Raw genomic sequence first — 14961 nt, forward strand, 5'->3', positions numbered from 1 at the left:
CATATGAAGATGGCTATTCTGTGTCTCACCAAATCTCAGCCCGTTTTCCTCACCGTTCAGCCGATGTCTCCGCCAGCTCTTACGTTGACACACAGAATAGCTATGGTAAACAGTGACTTTGGTGCTTACCTCTGCACAACCTTGTCTCTGGAAGCATTGTTTATCATTGACTTCAGTTTCTTTTCCTACAGTAAGGCTTAGTTGAGCTCCTAGGAACTGTTTCCCAAATACTTAAAATTTGGATTTGTCTCCGTTTTCTCCTGATTAACTTCTCCCCTAAGTTTAATTCACGATCTTATGACTTTAATCTCCACCTTGATAGTATGTCAGCAGAGTTGGGCTGTGTCCTCAACACTTAACAAAGAAAATGGATGGAAGGATATGACTTCTAGGCTCCTGTTTATAAAGGAAGCTTCTACTTTTTCAGACGCCTTTAGTGAGGCCCTCTGGGCTTGTCACATTGACACAGTTTTGAATGAATCTGGACAATTGGATTAAATAAAAGTCTAGGCTTATCTACAGGTAGCACCTGCTGAAATTGTCATACAAGTTGTGCTTTTTCAAGCTATTCTGAAGCTTAATGAGACATCAAACCTTAGTGAACTTTATTGCTAAAGAGTATTATAAAGTGTTAGTCACTCAGTCATGTCTGGCTCTTTGCCACCCCATGGACTAGACCCCATGGACTATACCCTGCCAGGCTCCTCTGTCCATGGGATTTTCCAGGCAAGAATACTGGAGTGGGTTGCCATTTCCTTCTCCAAAAGGGTCTTTTAAATGCTACTTTATACCCGTGGACATTAGGAGTCCCCTCAGCCTTTTTAAATGTAGGGAGCTGAACGCTATCAAATGGTCTCGAGGACCATTGTTCTTTGTCAGAATGATGAGCCCCACGCTGACCCCATGTGTTCTTTCCCTTCCCTTGTAGGGAATGCTACTTCTACCCCCTACTCTACTTGTCGGCTGACGTTAAACACGCCAGGGCAGCTACCTCAGACTCTGAGTTCCCCGTCGACACGGCTATTAGCTGAGCCGCCACAAGTACGCTGTGAACTAGTGTGCCTGCTTTCTTCTCTACTTGCTGGTGAAGCTGGCCTTCGGGGTCAGGGTTTAGCCTGTGATTGGGAAAATCTCTCACTGCTTGTTTCAGGAGTTAGTTTTAAGGATGTGTCATGTTTGCAGAGAAAGTTAACTGTTGCCACTTGGGTTTCTCTTGGCATCTAGGCTTAGAAAATGTAACGTGTCTCTTGATAAAGCTTTAGTAAGATTCCTTTTCCCAGTTGAAAGGCTAAATTTAAAATGATCGTTGGTCACAGGCTTGTACCTCGGGAGGTGGTGGTGTTTGATTCTTGTTGTTGACCTGCCTGTTAACTTCCTAGGCTACTCTTTGGAGCCCATCTGCAGTTTGTGGGATGACCACTCCTCCAACTTCTCCTGGAAATGTCCCACCTGATCTGTCACATCCTTACAGTAAAGTCTTTGGTACAACTGGTATGTATGGCCTAGGTTAGGTTTGGCTGGTTCGGGCCTGCCTGTTATGATAAGGAACAGTCTCCTCTAAGGTCTAAGAGTTTGAGAGCCTCTTGCAGTAGGGAACCTAGTTTTGATGCCTAATACAAATGCCTGGAGCTTTCAGAAGTTCAAGTGAGCCTTAAAAAAAAAAAGACAGGCTGATATAGACTCTCCAGAAAGTGAAGTGTAGCAGCTTTCTTTGCAGTACTAGTTAGGCTGGGAAAGAAGAAAAAGTGGCGGTTTTCCTAATCGTTAAACTGACAGTGTGTTTGTGTGTGTGTTCTGCTCTTGTCTTGGAGCAGGTGGGAAAGGAACTCCTCTGGGAACCCCTGCAACCTCTCCTCCTCCAGCCCCACCCTGCCATTCGGACGACTGCGTGCACCTTTCACTCCCACAGGCCACGGCCCCCAAGAAGGTTTGCCAGGCTCGTCTGCTGTCCCCTCGCCCACGCACAGAGACTTGCTTCCAGCCTCTCTTTGGGAAACCTTTTATGCCAGTTAGAAGTCTGACCTAAAATGTAATGGGTTTGAATCAGATCAGTTGAAAATAGACCAATCAGCAGCTCTCATAGAATGTGGTCTGCTGACCCTGAGGATCCCCAAACCTTCTAAGAGACACTGCCAGGGCAAATCTACTTTCATAGTTACTCTGACGTGGTCATTCGCCCCTTTTTTCTGCATTGGCATTTATACTCATGGCATAGAAACAGTGGTGGGTAAGATGGCTGGCCCCTTAGTACAAAATTGCACTCTTCTAGTGGCATTGCATTTTTCTTCCTTGATGTGTTCTTTCAGTTTGGCAGAAGAAAAGAAGCAACAACCAAAAAAAAAAAAGTGCCAACCTTGAGTATTCTATAGAAAGAACCCACGTGTTTAATATTGTTTGTGATAAAACAGGAAGTAGACTTAAAGCAGTCTGAGTGCATACCAGCACGTGGTGGTTTCCATACGCGCTTGTGACATTATTTGAGTTGAGAGCTGAACTGGTTGCTCTCTTTTATGCAGCAGCAGTCTTATTTGAAAGAATAACTGGTGACAAACCACGGTTACTCAGACTTGAGTATTAGGCAGGCAGTTAGCTTCTTAGATGACAAACTGGCTCTGTCACTTGAAGATAAACAACTGACGGTCTTTGTTGCCCATGATAAAAACGTGCGATTAGAATATTAAAAAACTGGTATCTGCCACCGAGTGCTTGATAGTGCCCCTAAGTCTTTCATGACGAGATTGAAAAGTCTTGAGAAGCTTGGTTGATAGTTTTGAGTTTTTGATATCGTATAATGAAGTATTTTAACACTTAGAAGATGTGCACAGCTTGGTGAGCCAGTGTTCTGCCCGCCTTGTGTGTGATGTTAAAGACCCACATGTAGATAATACCTTTGGGGGGCAAGGGAGACCAGTGGATCTTACTTAACACGGTGTGAAGAGTGAATTGCGATGACTTCAGGTTCTGCTCCATAACTGACCTTGAAGAAGAAATACCCTTGTCGAGTTTCAGAGTAACATCAGAGATGGCTTTCTGCAGTTATCTAAAAAATCTTTCTGCTTTTTATAACTGCTTATCCGTGGGGCCTAGAGTTTTCTTCGTACGCTTTAGCCAGAATAACATGTAACCCAGCAGAGCAGAGGCAGCCGTAAGAACCCAGCCTCCTTCCATTAAGCCGTATATGGACGAGATCGCAGAAATGTGAGACCACTTGACCCTCTCACTAAGCTTACCTTTGTTTTGGGAAATATAGTTATGTTTCATAGAAATATGTCATTTATGTTTACATGGGTTGGGTTGGGTATTTTTCTGGCCATGCTGCACAGCTTGTAGGATCTTAGTTCCCCGACCAGGGATTGAACCCGCCTCCTCAGCAGTAAAAGCATGGAGTCCTAACATTGAATCACCAGGAAATTCCTGGGTTGGTTAAGTGAATTAATATTTTTAAAATTCTGTTTTAGTTTCTGGTGTGGTAACTATCAATAGATTTAGCCACATAAACAAAATCCTTGAGATTCTTAGTCACTTTTAAGAACAGAAAGGCATCCTGACACCAGTTTGAGAACTACTGGGCTAAACTTTAAACTCCTTTATAATGTACTAAAATTTGAGGAGTTTAGGGTATTTCTCTAGCATTAGAGACCATGCACACAATTTTCTGCCTTGTGATATATAAACGGTATCTGTCGTTTCAGGAAGAGAGGACAGACTCCGCAAGGCCCTGTCTACACAGACAACCCCATGTTCCGAATGACAGAGGATTAGGTAAGGCCTCTGGGTAACGGTGGAGCTTGCTTGACTCTTGATGGGTTGGGTTATAGTGTGGAAACGGAAATTCCAGAGCACCACGAAACACTGAAGCCAGAGATAATGAAAAATGTAATTCTAAAAGCCAGCCTCATAATCGCATCCCATGAAAGCTGCTAAGTACTTGTGTCTTGACCTGATCAAACCATGGCTTTATCTGTTCTCTGCAATGTTGAGAAAGAATGGAGAGTTTTGACTTCTGTGGTACCTTGCATTGGATCATTGTAACCTTTTGGCTTTGGGAGCTCCAGAAGAGAGCTGTCTCCCCCGTCTTCTTCAGCAGGAGAGTCAGGGTGGGCCTGTCCTGTCACAGTGTGAGCAGTTCTCGCGGGCATGGGGGTCTCCAGCGTGTTTGTCTTGTTTTCTCTGTATAGAAGAGCTGCACGGAGGCAAGGGATCTGTCACTCTCAGTGATCTTCCAGGGTTTTTAGGAGACCTGGCTTCTGAAGAAGACAGTATTGAGAAGGATAAAGAAGAAGGTAACGTGTGCAGGGTTCTGGGCTTGTGGAGATGCTGCACATTGATAAAGCCCTCATTTTCTGCCCGAGAACCGGGACTTAGTATCAACATGCACAGGACTGCCTGCTTTTTCTTCCTTTGGGGGAGGGAGATGGGAGTTTTGTTCTGAGCCCTGTGCCTGGTCCCTTCGGGTGGCACCGGGCAGCACACAGCCCCACACTGCCCGACCTGACCCAGATGCACCGTCTCTTCCCTCCTCCTTCTTTGTAGCGGCCATATCTAAAGAGCTGTCTGAGATCACGACGGCCGATGCCGAGCCCCTGGTTCCTCGAGGAGGCTTCGACTCACCCTTCTACCGGGACAGTCTGCCGGGCTGCCCGCGGAAGACCCTCTCAGCTTCCTCCAGCACTCAGGGCACCAGCGCGAACCCTGAGCCTTTAAACTCCTCCCTGGACAAGTCGGGGCCTGACACACCAAAGCAAGCCTTCACGCCCATAGACCTGCCCTGCGGAGGCACCGGGGAGAGCCCTGCCGGGAACAGGGAGCGCCAGGCCTCTCTGGAGGCCAGCATCCTCACCCCCAGCCCCTGTAAAATTCCACCTCAGAGGGGAGTGGGGTTTGGCAGTGGGCAGCCTCCCCCATACGATCATCTTTTTGAGGTGGCATTGCCAAAGACTGCCCATCATTTTGTCAGCAAGAAGACGGAGGAACTACTCAAGAAGGCAAAGGGAAGTGCAGAGGAGGACTTCACGCCCTCCGCCTCCCCTATGGAAGTGCTGGACAGGCTGATACAGCAGGGAGCGGACGTGCACAGCAAGGAGCTCAACAGGTGAGGCTCGGCGCTGGCCTGTGGTCTGGACTTTCCACTTGGTTAGGAACTACAGGAAGTGGGTGGGGGGAGGCAGGAGTTCCTTTTCGTGTGCTCCCCAGAGGCAGCTGGTTCTCTGTTTGGTCAGGGTCCTTCTAGCCCATTGCCTTTTCATACCTGCGAACGTGCATGTCCTCTGTGCATGCTACCCTCAGGCCATTCCGTAGATAACTGGCCAGAGAGAAAGGAGTCTTCTACGCATAGACCCCCCCTGCGCTGTGAGCAAGCGTAAATGCTTTCACGTCTGCTCTCTGACACTTGAGGATGAGCTTACGGTATTCAAATAATATAGAAATACTGGTCAAGAAGTCACCTTCTCCAGCTACAGATTTTTTGTTGTTGTATTTTGGTACCATAGCCCATTAGATGGAAAATAAAATCAACGTTTCAGTGCAAGGTCAAGGTGGCCTATCCCCACTTCCTGCTCTCACACAAGGGTTAAGAACCCCTCTGAACGGCTGTTTTCAACCCTTTTTTACTATGGTTTTCAAAGGTGACCTAGGAAAGGATAAGAGAGTCACTGTCCATAGTAGTGCTGTTCCTAAACAGGCTCTTAGGGGGTGTGGGCTTTCCTTTTTCTTCTGCAGAGTGACCTCAGTGGGATCTGACAGGTGACTTCCTGTGTAAGGTCTGTCTGAAGTGAAGTTTAGTGTCGTAGGCGCGGGTGAACCACCTGCTGCGTCCTTAACCTGGACAGCAGTAGCTTCTCAGCAGAGCCGCACCCCGTGTGTGGCGCAGGGAGGGTTGAGAACAGCGCCCAGTGTGTTTCTCTCTCCCTGCGTGAGGAGCCGCCCCGCATATACAGGCTGCGGTGTGAGCTCTGAGTCAGGGGCCTCTCCATTCTGGAGACGCCGTCATGCTTGCTGGGGCCTCTGACCCGCTCTGTCCCGGGTGGACTTCAAGTTTGAAACTGTCTCACGCCTCTGGCTTGTGATCACAGGGAAGTGATCTGCCTAGTTTTTCCAGCTGAGATCAGTAACTTTGTTACTCGACAACTTTCTTCCTAGGTTGTCTTTACCCAGCAAGTCTGTCGACTGGACCCACTTCGGAGGTAAAGTTGTTACTTCAGCTCCAAATCCAGCTGGCAGGGATCTGCCTGCTGGTGGCCCTTTCTGTCCTTGAAGGAGGTGCCCCTTCCTGCCTACTCCAGCTGGGTTATCTGCTTGGCTACATAGTAGCTCACATGTTGCAAAGTCAGCATTTCCTATTTTTGAAAAGTGGCAAGGAGCCCAGTGCTTGAGAGCAGAAGTACAGGAAAGCAGCCCTCACGCCAGGCTTCTCCCTAGAAAAGATCCAGGTGAAGTGAGGGATAGTAGGAAGATACCCATGCAGCACGGAAAGGAGTCTTCAGTAGACACACACATAACATATTTGGGGAGATACACAGGGCTCTCAGGCATCCTGCCTCATGCCCCTCCCTCTGTGTTCCTTTCAAAGGGAGATAGGTAGCAAGCACTGCCCCCCCCCCCACCCCACCCCACCCCTCAACCCCCAGTGACTGGGAGCCAAGTGGTCATTGGCAAAGCGAGTGACTTCTTCCTTCAAGAATTGCATTAAGCTCTGGGCGGGGCCTCGGTTGAACAACATGTAAAAGGCATCTCTGCCATCCTCCCTCTGCTTTAAAATCAGGCTCTCCTCCCTCAGATGAGATCCGCACCCTCCGTAACCAGTTGCTTTTACTGCACAACCAGTTACTCTACGAGCGTTTCAAGCGGCAGCAGCACGCGCTGCGCAACAGGCGGCTCCTGCGCAAGGTGATCCGGGCCTCGGCTCTGGAGGAGCACAACGCCGCCATGGTGAGCCCACGGGGTGGGGCGGGGGGCGGGCTCTCCATCTGGCCCCTCCCACCAGCTTCTGGCGGTCAGCCCGTGAAAGGCCGCATCCCCACATTCCCTTGCAGCTCTTGGCACCCGTGGGGACAAGTCATTTTTGGTGTTTGTTAGTCTGTAATGGGCGGTGATGATAGCAGAGGAGAAAGGTGATTTTGTTTCTCCAGATGTAAAACCAGCTCTCGGGACACAACTCTCATGACAAAAACTCATTGTGGGGTGGTGAAGCCAGTCAGAGCTGGACATGACCTTGGCTCCACGGCCCTGTTACCTTAGGAAAGTAATGGAGCTTTTGGAGGCCCCTGTCACCCGTTACGTAAAATGAGAGTAGTGGTAGCATCTCCTCCTTAACTGGGGATGCAGAGAGCACCTGCCCAGTGCAGGGCAGGGTGGGAACCCAGTGTCTGTCACTTTAGTGACCTTGGCCAGTACCAGTGCTCACATCAACACTGGTGGTTGCGTGCTGAGTCGCTTCGTGTCCGACTCCTTGCAACCCCAGGACTGTAGCCCAGCAAGCTCCTCTGTCCATGGGATTCTCCAGGCTAGAATACTGGAGTGGGTTGCTGTGCCCTCCTCCAGGGGATCTTCCCAACCCAGGGATCAAACCTGTGTCTCTTATATCTCCTGCATTGGCAGGTGGGTTTTTTACTACTAGAGCCACCTGAGAAGTCCAGTGCTGATGGTTAGGACTTCTGAAAGTATTGGGAGCAGGCTGATGGCTGAGAAAAGTTCTTTAAGCCACTTCTGATCCACTGGCTAACGTGCAGTCTGGAAGCCGTTGACCAAAAGCCAAGTTAGACAGCAGTGAGCTGTCAGGTTCCAGGTCTGGGGTTACAGCCTCAGGGTAGCTTGTGACTATTCAGGTGAAATGTCTGCAGTGTGCACTGAACTTGAGCATCACTGCCCAGGCTGGAAGGCAGCTAAAATGATGGCATCTTTGGTGTCTGCTAGAAAGACCAGTTGAAGTTGCAAGAGAAAGACATCCAGATATGGAAGATTAGTCTGCAGAAAGAACAAGCCAGGTACAATCAGCTTCAGGAGCAGCGAGACACAGTGGTCACCCAGCTTCATAGCCAGATCAGACAGCTTCAGCACGACCGGGAGGAGTTCTACAACCAGAGCCAGGAGTTACAGGTACGAGCTGCAGAGCCGGCCAGAGAGGGCGTGAAAGCCCTGGCTCGTCTGAGGTCACGGCGGCGGGGCTTCGTGTCAGGTGCTCCTAGGGGCAGAGGTCCCTGGCTTTCCGAGTCACAGTTCTTTCAGCAGTTCAGTAACTTTGTCCCGGTGCTCCACAGCTGAGAGAAACACCTGACAGTTCTGCTTATTAAGCATATCCAAACAGTTTGGGCTTTGGGTCCTAGCAATTTGAGAAAAAAAAACATTGAAAATAACACACGTGCATTTTTTTCAGTTTTCAATTTTATTTTTGAATAACCACAGCTACTTCCGAATGCGGAGTGTGCCTATGGGCGCCGCAGAGAGTCTCAGACCTTGGAATCCTGAGACGCCGGCGCCCTGCGTCCCTGTTTGACGTTGCTTTCCTCACGGTGACGCGTATTACAGCAGCCGCCTGAAAGCACACACGACAGCTGGCGCTCAAGCCCTGGGCTGCCTCCAGCTGGTAGTTCACATCGTGACCAGCAGGTGTCGCTGTGTCTCCCTCAAAAGCCCCCGCAGCGCCCCTGTGAGCCTGCTGTGTAGCCCTGGGGCTCTTGGGCGCACAGTTTGGTAACTGCAGGCTTAAGGTGGTTTGTTTTTTTTTTTCCCTTTTGTTAATTAGTCAGAAACTCAGAAATTAGCTGTAACTGCCTTTTTTAAAACTAAGAAGTTAGCTTTAAGTGTGATGGCCCAGGAATAGTAGACCAGCCAAGGCCTGAGGCTTTCCCAGCTCTCTGTGGACTGTGGGCTGAGGGCCGGGTGCCCCGGGGCCCGAGCTGCCACTGCTCTGTGTGCAACTACCTGGCATGTGTCTCTGCAGACGAAGCTGGAGGACTGCAGGAACATGATCGCAGAGCTGCGCGTGGAGCTGAAGAAGGCCAACAGCAAGGTGTGCCACACCGAGCTGCTGCTCAGCCAGGTGTCCCAGAAGGTGAGGGCCGCTGCCTCCTCCAGGCGGGACTTGTGCAGTACCTGTGTGTCTGTGTCTGGGGTGCCCGACGTCCCCACCCCCAAAGGACGTGGGGCAGTGTCTGGAGACAGTTTTGGTTGACGTCTTTGATGCTGCTGACATGGAGCGCAGGCAGGGTACCCCTAAATATCAGACGGTGTGCGGACAGCCCTGCAGCAGGGAGCTGCCCAGCCTGAGCCCCGGGAACTCCTTCTCAATATTTGTTCACATAAATGTGAAGAGTTCGTTCAGCTTTTTGATCCATGATCTTTTCCTCTCTGGGAGTCGTTGCACTCTCTATAAATTGCTTACTCAAGAACCGGTTGGGGGACTTCCCTTCCGGTCCAGTGGTTCAGACTGCGCTTCCACTGCAGGGGCAGAGGTTTGACCCCTGGTCAGGGAACTAAGATCCTGAATGCTGCGCATTGTGGCCAAAAAGTAAAAATAAGTTGAAAAAGAACTGGTGGGTTTTCCCTGTGACTTTATTCCCCTGGGCCTAACATCCCTGCTGTGGGGTTGTCTACGTATCCATCTCCAGGTGTCCTATAGGTGGCCAGTTTTGACACGGAGCATTTGCACTTCTTCCCCTTTGCAGACAGACAGTTTTGATGTGCATTTCTGTCCATTTTTGTTGCCCTTGAATGCCTCCATCCCCACTGGCCACTGTGCCGTGTCCAGTGCCCCCGCCCTGAGTAGTCTGCTCCCAGCTGCTTCTCTGATTCCTGCCCCTTGGCAGGCTTTGTGTCATCAGCTCTTTCACTTTGCTTGTTTCTGTGTTTTGGTTAGCTCTCAAATAGTGAGTCGGTCCAACAGCAGATGGAGTTCTTGAACAGGCAACTGTTGGTTCTTGGGGAAGTCAACGAGCTGTATTTGGAACAGCTGCAGAACAAGCATTCAGACACCACCAAGGTATGTGGGTTCGGGAGCCAGACCCTGCCTAGGATGCTCGTACGACCCAGGCAGTGTGTCTGTGGCGCAAGCTAGAGAACGGCTTATGAACTGTTTCCTAAGAAGTGTCTTGGCAGCCCAGGGGCATTTGCACCTCTCCTTGGCCTGGCCACACAGGCTCCTTTCGGCTGTCACATGAGCTTGTTTCCCCTAGTGGGCCGCTTCAAAAGTAAGTCAGGCACAGATAAAAGCACCTGATGGTAATTGGGACAGAGTAGGTGATGAAACCATGTTCTTTCTCTTACCCGTGCTCCCTTGAAACAGAGACAGACAATGAAATAGCTTGCGGAAGCCAATTCTGTTTAGAGCTCTCAGGGACGTGGGTTTATATTGCTGCACATATTTTTTTCTCCTTCGTGATGCTGAATTTAATTTCGGCAGATGGTGGTTCAGTCCTGGCAACCAGGCCAGCATCAGGATGATCTCCCATTAATTAGTGCCTCACCAGTGGTATCGAGGCAGAAATTTTACATCACTTTATAGATAGCCTAGGGTAACATCAGTGAGTTGGGATGGAATTTTAAGAGTAAATGCTTAGATGCTTTCTGTCAGTAATTTCTCCATCACACATAGGCATTCTCTGAGGTTTCTTGGGCTTGTGCTTTATCAACTTTTTTTTTTTTTTGGCCAAATAAAGGGAGTAGTCTTAGAACCAGAGAGATGTCATTTCTGTAAGAGTTACTCCTTACTTCTCAGCTTCTCTCAACTCGATTCAGATTCCCTTTAGGAGGATGTTAAATGTGGAAATGTCTCTAGAAACCAGGTCTCACTTATTTTAAAAGTATAATGGCCTTGGAAGAAGAAAGAAGGGAAAACTGGCCTGAGGAACTAGAGGACATATGATAAAGCTGACTCAAATGCACTAACATCTCTCTAGGGAAGTGTGGCTGGGTCTGCGGTCCTGTCTTCTGATTGGAACACTTAAACTCTTGGGACCTTAAGCAGGCCCCCTGACCTCAGTTCATAAAAGGGACATGGTGACACTGACTTGTAACAAAAAAAAAAAACTTCACTGGCTTAACTGTAAAGAGTGTCATTATTTAGCTTGACAAGCAGTCCTGAAGCAGGTGAGTTCCAGGTTGGTAGGGTCAGTTGTTGAGGGACAGCATCAAGGAGCCCGATTCTTTCTGCTGTTTTTCACCACCCAACCTTATCTTGTCAACCTGTGCTCCTGGTTGCAAGGTGTGTGCCCCAGTTAATACTGTCATAGGTAGATGTCAGGATATCCCGAGGAAGAGGAGAACATCACTGCCTGCAGGGCTCTCATCCAGGAAACCTGTCCCACCAGACCTCCCACCCTTCTTACTGGCCAAGATTATGTTCTCTGTCCAGTAATGCTCAAAATTCTCCAAGCCAGCTTCAACAGTATGTGAACTGAGAACTTCTAGATGTTCAAGTTGAATTTAGAGAAGGCAGAGGAACCAGAGATCAAATTGCCAACATCTGTTGAATCATAGAATAAGCAAGAGAATTCCAAAAGACATCTGCTTCATTGACTATGCTAAAGCCTTTGACTGTGTGGATCACAACAAACTGTGAAAAATTCTTAGAGATGGGAATACCAGGCTGCCTTACCTGCCTCCTGAGAAATCTATACGCAGGACAAGAAGCAATCGTTAGAACCAGATAAAGAACAACGGACTGGTTCCAAATTGAGAAAGGAGTACGTCAAAGCTGTATATTGTCACCCTGCTTATTTAACTTATGTGCAGAGTACATCAGGCAAAATGGCGGACTGGAAGAAGCACAAGTTGGAATAAATATTGCAGGGAGAAATATCAATAACCTCAGATATGCAGATGACTCCACCCTTATGGCAGAAAGCAAAGAGGAACTAAAGAGCCTCTTGATGAAAGTGAAAGAGGAGAATGAAAAAGCTGGCTTAAAACATATTCAAAAAACTAAGATCATCGCATTCCATCCCATCACTTCGTGGCAAATAGATGGGAAACAGTGACAGACTTTATTTCTTGTGCTCCAGATCAGTGCAGATGGTGACTGCAGCCATGAAATTAAAAGACACTTGCTCCCTAGAAGAAAAGCTGTGACAAACCTAGACAGCGTATTAAAAAGCAGAGACATTACTTTGCTGACAAAGGTCTGTCTAGTCAAAGCTATGATTTTTCCGGTACTTATGTATGGATGTGAGAGTTGGACCATAAAGCGATGAAAAATTGACGTTTTTGAACTGCGGTGTTGGAGAAGACTCTTGAGAGTCCATCCCTTAGACAGCAAGGTGATCCAGCCAGTCCATCCTAAAGGAAGTCAGTCCTGAATATTCACTGGGAGGACTGATGCTGAAGCTGAAGCTCCAATACTTTTGTCACCTGATGCAAAGAGCTGACTCATTGGAAAAGACCCTGATGCTGGGAAAGATTGAAGCAGGAGGAGAAGGGGACGACAGAGGATGAGATGGTTGGATGGCATTACTGACTCGATGGACATGAGTTTGGGTGGACTCCAGAAGTTGGTGATGGACAGGGAAGCCTGGCGTGCTGCAGTCCATGGGGTCACAGAGAGTCATACATGACTGAGCGACCCCATGGACTGTAGCCTGCCAGGCTTCTCTGTCCATGAAATTTCCCAGGCAAGAATACTGGAATGGGTTGCCATTTCCTTCTCCAGGGGATCTTCCCCACCCACTGAGGGATCAAACCTCTGTCTCCTGCATTGGCAGGCGGGTTCTTTACTGCTGAGCTAGTTTGTTCACTACCCTATGCTGAAGTATGGAGCCATCGACCATAACTGGAATGGCCACATTATCCAGTCCCAGTCCTGAGCTTAACTCCATCCCCTTCTGGCCGAGGAGACATTAAGCTTGCTGGTCATCTTCATGGAAAAAGTGCCTTCAGGGTTGCTCATCTCCTTGCTCCTTGTGGTTTATTATCTTCTTTAAAAAAACAAATGTACATTTCATGTTAAGCTTATCTTACCACAATTAAAAAAAACACACATCACACAAATGGAGCACATGCGTGTTAGAAAAGTGTCCTTTCCACCTCTTTGTCTGAGTGCCAGTATACACTTGCTCTTGCCATCGGTCAGCAGGCAGGCTGTCTTCCTGCTACGGTTGACAGGCCTCACATATGTGTCTGGTCTGCAGATGCTGCCTTGCCCGAGCAAATCTGGTCGGTCCCCTTGCGTCGCTGGCTTGATCTTAGCTGGCGTTAGGAGAGAGCGGGGAGCGGGATAAAACCACCCACAGCATACTGATAGCTTATGGTGAACAGTGCTGGATTCGTGACCTCCGAAGATTTAGCCTCAGGACCAGGGACCAGGCTTGATCACTTGAGAGCTTTCGTGTGGCAGAGTTTTATTAAAGTAAGAAAAGGGCCAGAGAAAGCCTCTGACAGATATCAGATGGGGACAGAGAGTGCCCCTCTTGCTAGTGTTAGCAAGCGAGTTATATACATTTTAAATTGGTTATTACAGTTAATCAAAAGAATGTCTCAAGGTTGTAAACATTTTACCAGACCCACTCCCACAATTTACATTTTAGAATAACAGGATTAGAACTTAACAACAGAAGGATCCTACCAGACCCACTCCCATAATATACATTCTAAAATACCAGGATTATTCAGAAGGTTTTCAGGAAGGAGAAACTGTCTCAAGCAGGATGCATTAAGTACAGAGTTTAAACTGAGTTGTTTGTTGTCTAATCATCAGTTTGAGGCCTAAAGAGAAAAAGATTTATGTGACTAAGACTAAGGAATGTGGAGGAAAAAAAGTTTGTCCTTTCCTCCTCCTTGAGAATTCCAGACAGCTTTCTTCTCCTCAGGGACCCCAGACTTCTTACCAATCTGCCTAGGAATCGACTCAGCACCACCACCTGAGATCGTGACTGGATATTGGCGTGTTTTCAGAATGTATATATCTACATAGTTGACCATACCATACACATGGCTTCCATAGTCTTTTACTGATGTATATCATTTAAAAAATTTATTGAAGATGTATTTTAATTTACTTAACTGTTTCTTTAGCATTAGACTTCACAGTGTTTGTAGTTTTTTTTCTTCTAAATATCCTGTGATGGTTACTTTTGTGCCCGAATGTCTATTTCTGTTTCAGATAATCTCCACAGGGTTAGATTTCAGGGAAGCATTAGTTGGTTAATACTCACTGCCAGCTTACTTTCCAGAAAGTTGACTAGTTTCTGTTTCCACTAGCAGTATACTGATGTTTTCAGTGCTTGTTATGTAGATTTTTCAAAGTAGATATGGTGTGTTCATTTTCTAAAAGTACTAACTCCAGTTCCTTTTTTTTTTTCTTTTTTAAGGAAGTAGAAATGATGAAGGCTGCGTATCGGAAAGAGCTAGAAAAAAACAGAAGCCACGTCCTCCAGCAGAATCAGAGGCTTGATACCTGTCAGAAGCGGATTTTGGAACTGGAATCTCATCTGGCTAAGAAAGACCACCTTCTTTTAGAACAGAAAAAGTATCTAGAGGATGTCAAACTGCAGGCAAGGTAACTGTGGCGGGGAGGCTCCTGCTGCAATGCATTTGCCGAGTAGAACCTCCTACACTCTGGCGGTGGGTCCTTGTCTTTCAGAGGACAGCTACAGGCTGCAGAGAGCAGGTATGAGGCCCAAAAGAGGATCACCCAGGTGTTTGAATTGGAGATCTTAGATTTATACGGCAAGTTGGAGAAGGATGGCCTCCTGAAAAAACTTGAAGAACAAAAACCAGAAGCAGCTGAAGCAGCAGAAGAAAGGTAGGAACGGAGAGTCAGCAGCCGTGGCCTTGTCGGGAGGCTGCGCCGACCGACAGAGCAGGTTCCAGCCTGACGAGCTCTGAGCTGCGTCCCTGAGGGCCCAGCTGTCCTCCCTGCTCCTTCTCCTGGGCCCCGAGTCGCTCAATAATGGTCCCAGGGAGCATTTCTATGAAAGATCGCCGTCTGATGTTCACGTACTCTCGCGCGTGTGTCCTCTGTTCTAGGACACA

General features: G+C 48.0%; 1 protein-coding gene across 1 annotated transcript in view; it reads left to right on the top strand.

Moving 5' to 3' along the window:
- The window catches only part of TSC1 (tuberous sclerosis 1), a 48214-nt gene that overhangs the window by 32344 nt on the left and 909 nt on the right, over positions 1–14961 (top strand). The window contains exons 10-23 of the mRNA XM_010856939.1: positions 3–105; positions 929–1041; positions 1380–1491; positions 1815–1927; positions 3693–3762; positions 4179–4283; positions 4534–5092; positions 6139–6182; positions 6761–6927; positions 7912–8094; positions 8939–9049; positions 9854–9976; positions 14298–14485; positions 14570–14731. Coding sequence (XP_010855241.1) covers positions 3–105; positions 929–1041; positions 1380–1491; positions 1815–1927; positions 3693–3762; positions 4179–4283; positions 4534–5092; positions 6139–6182; positions 6761–6927; positions 7912–8094; positions 8939–9049; positions 9854–9976; positions 14298–14485; positions 14570–14731 — 2153 coding nt within the window. The remainder of the gene's footprint in view (positions 1–2; positions 106–928; positions 1042–1379; positions 1492–1814; positions 1928–3692; positions 3763–4178; positions 4284–4533; positions 5093–6138; positions 6183–6760; positions 6928–7911; positions 8095–8938; positions 9050–9853; positions 9977–14297; positions 14486–14569; positions 14732–14961) is intronic.

The sequence above is a fragment of the Bison bison genome, unplaced genomic scaffold (genome assembly GCF_000754665.1).
Source record: "Bison bison bison isolate TAMUID 2011002044 unplaced genomic scaffold, Bison_UMD1.0 scf7180017864375, whole genome shotgun sequence".
Taxonomy (NCBI): domain Eukaryota; kingdom Metazoa; phylum Chordata; class Mammalia; order Artiodactyla; family Bovidae; genus Bison; species Bison bison.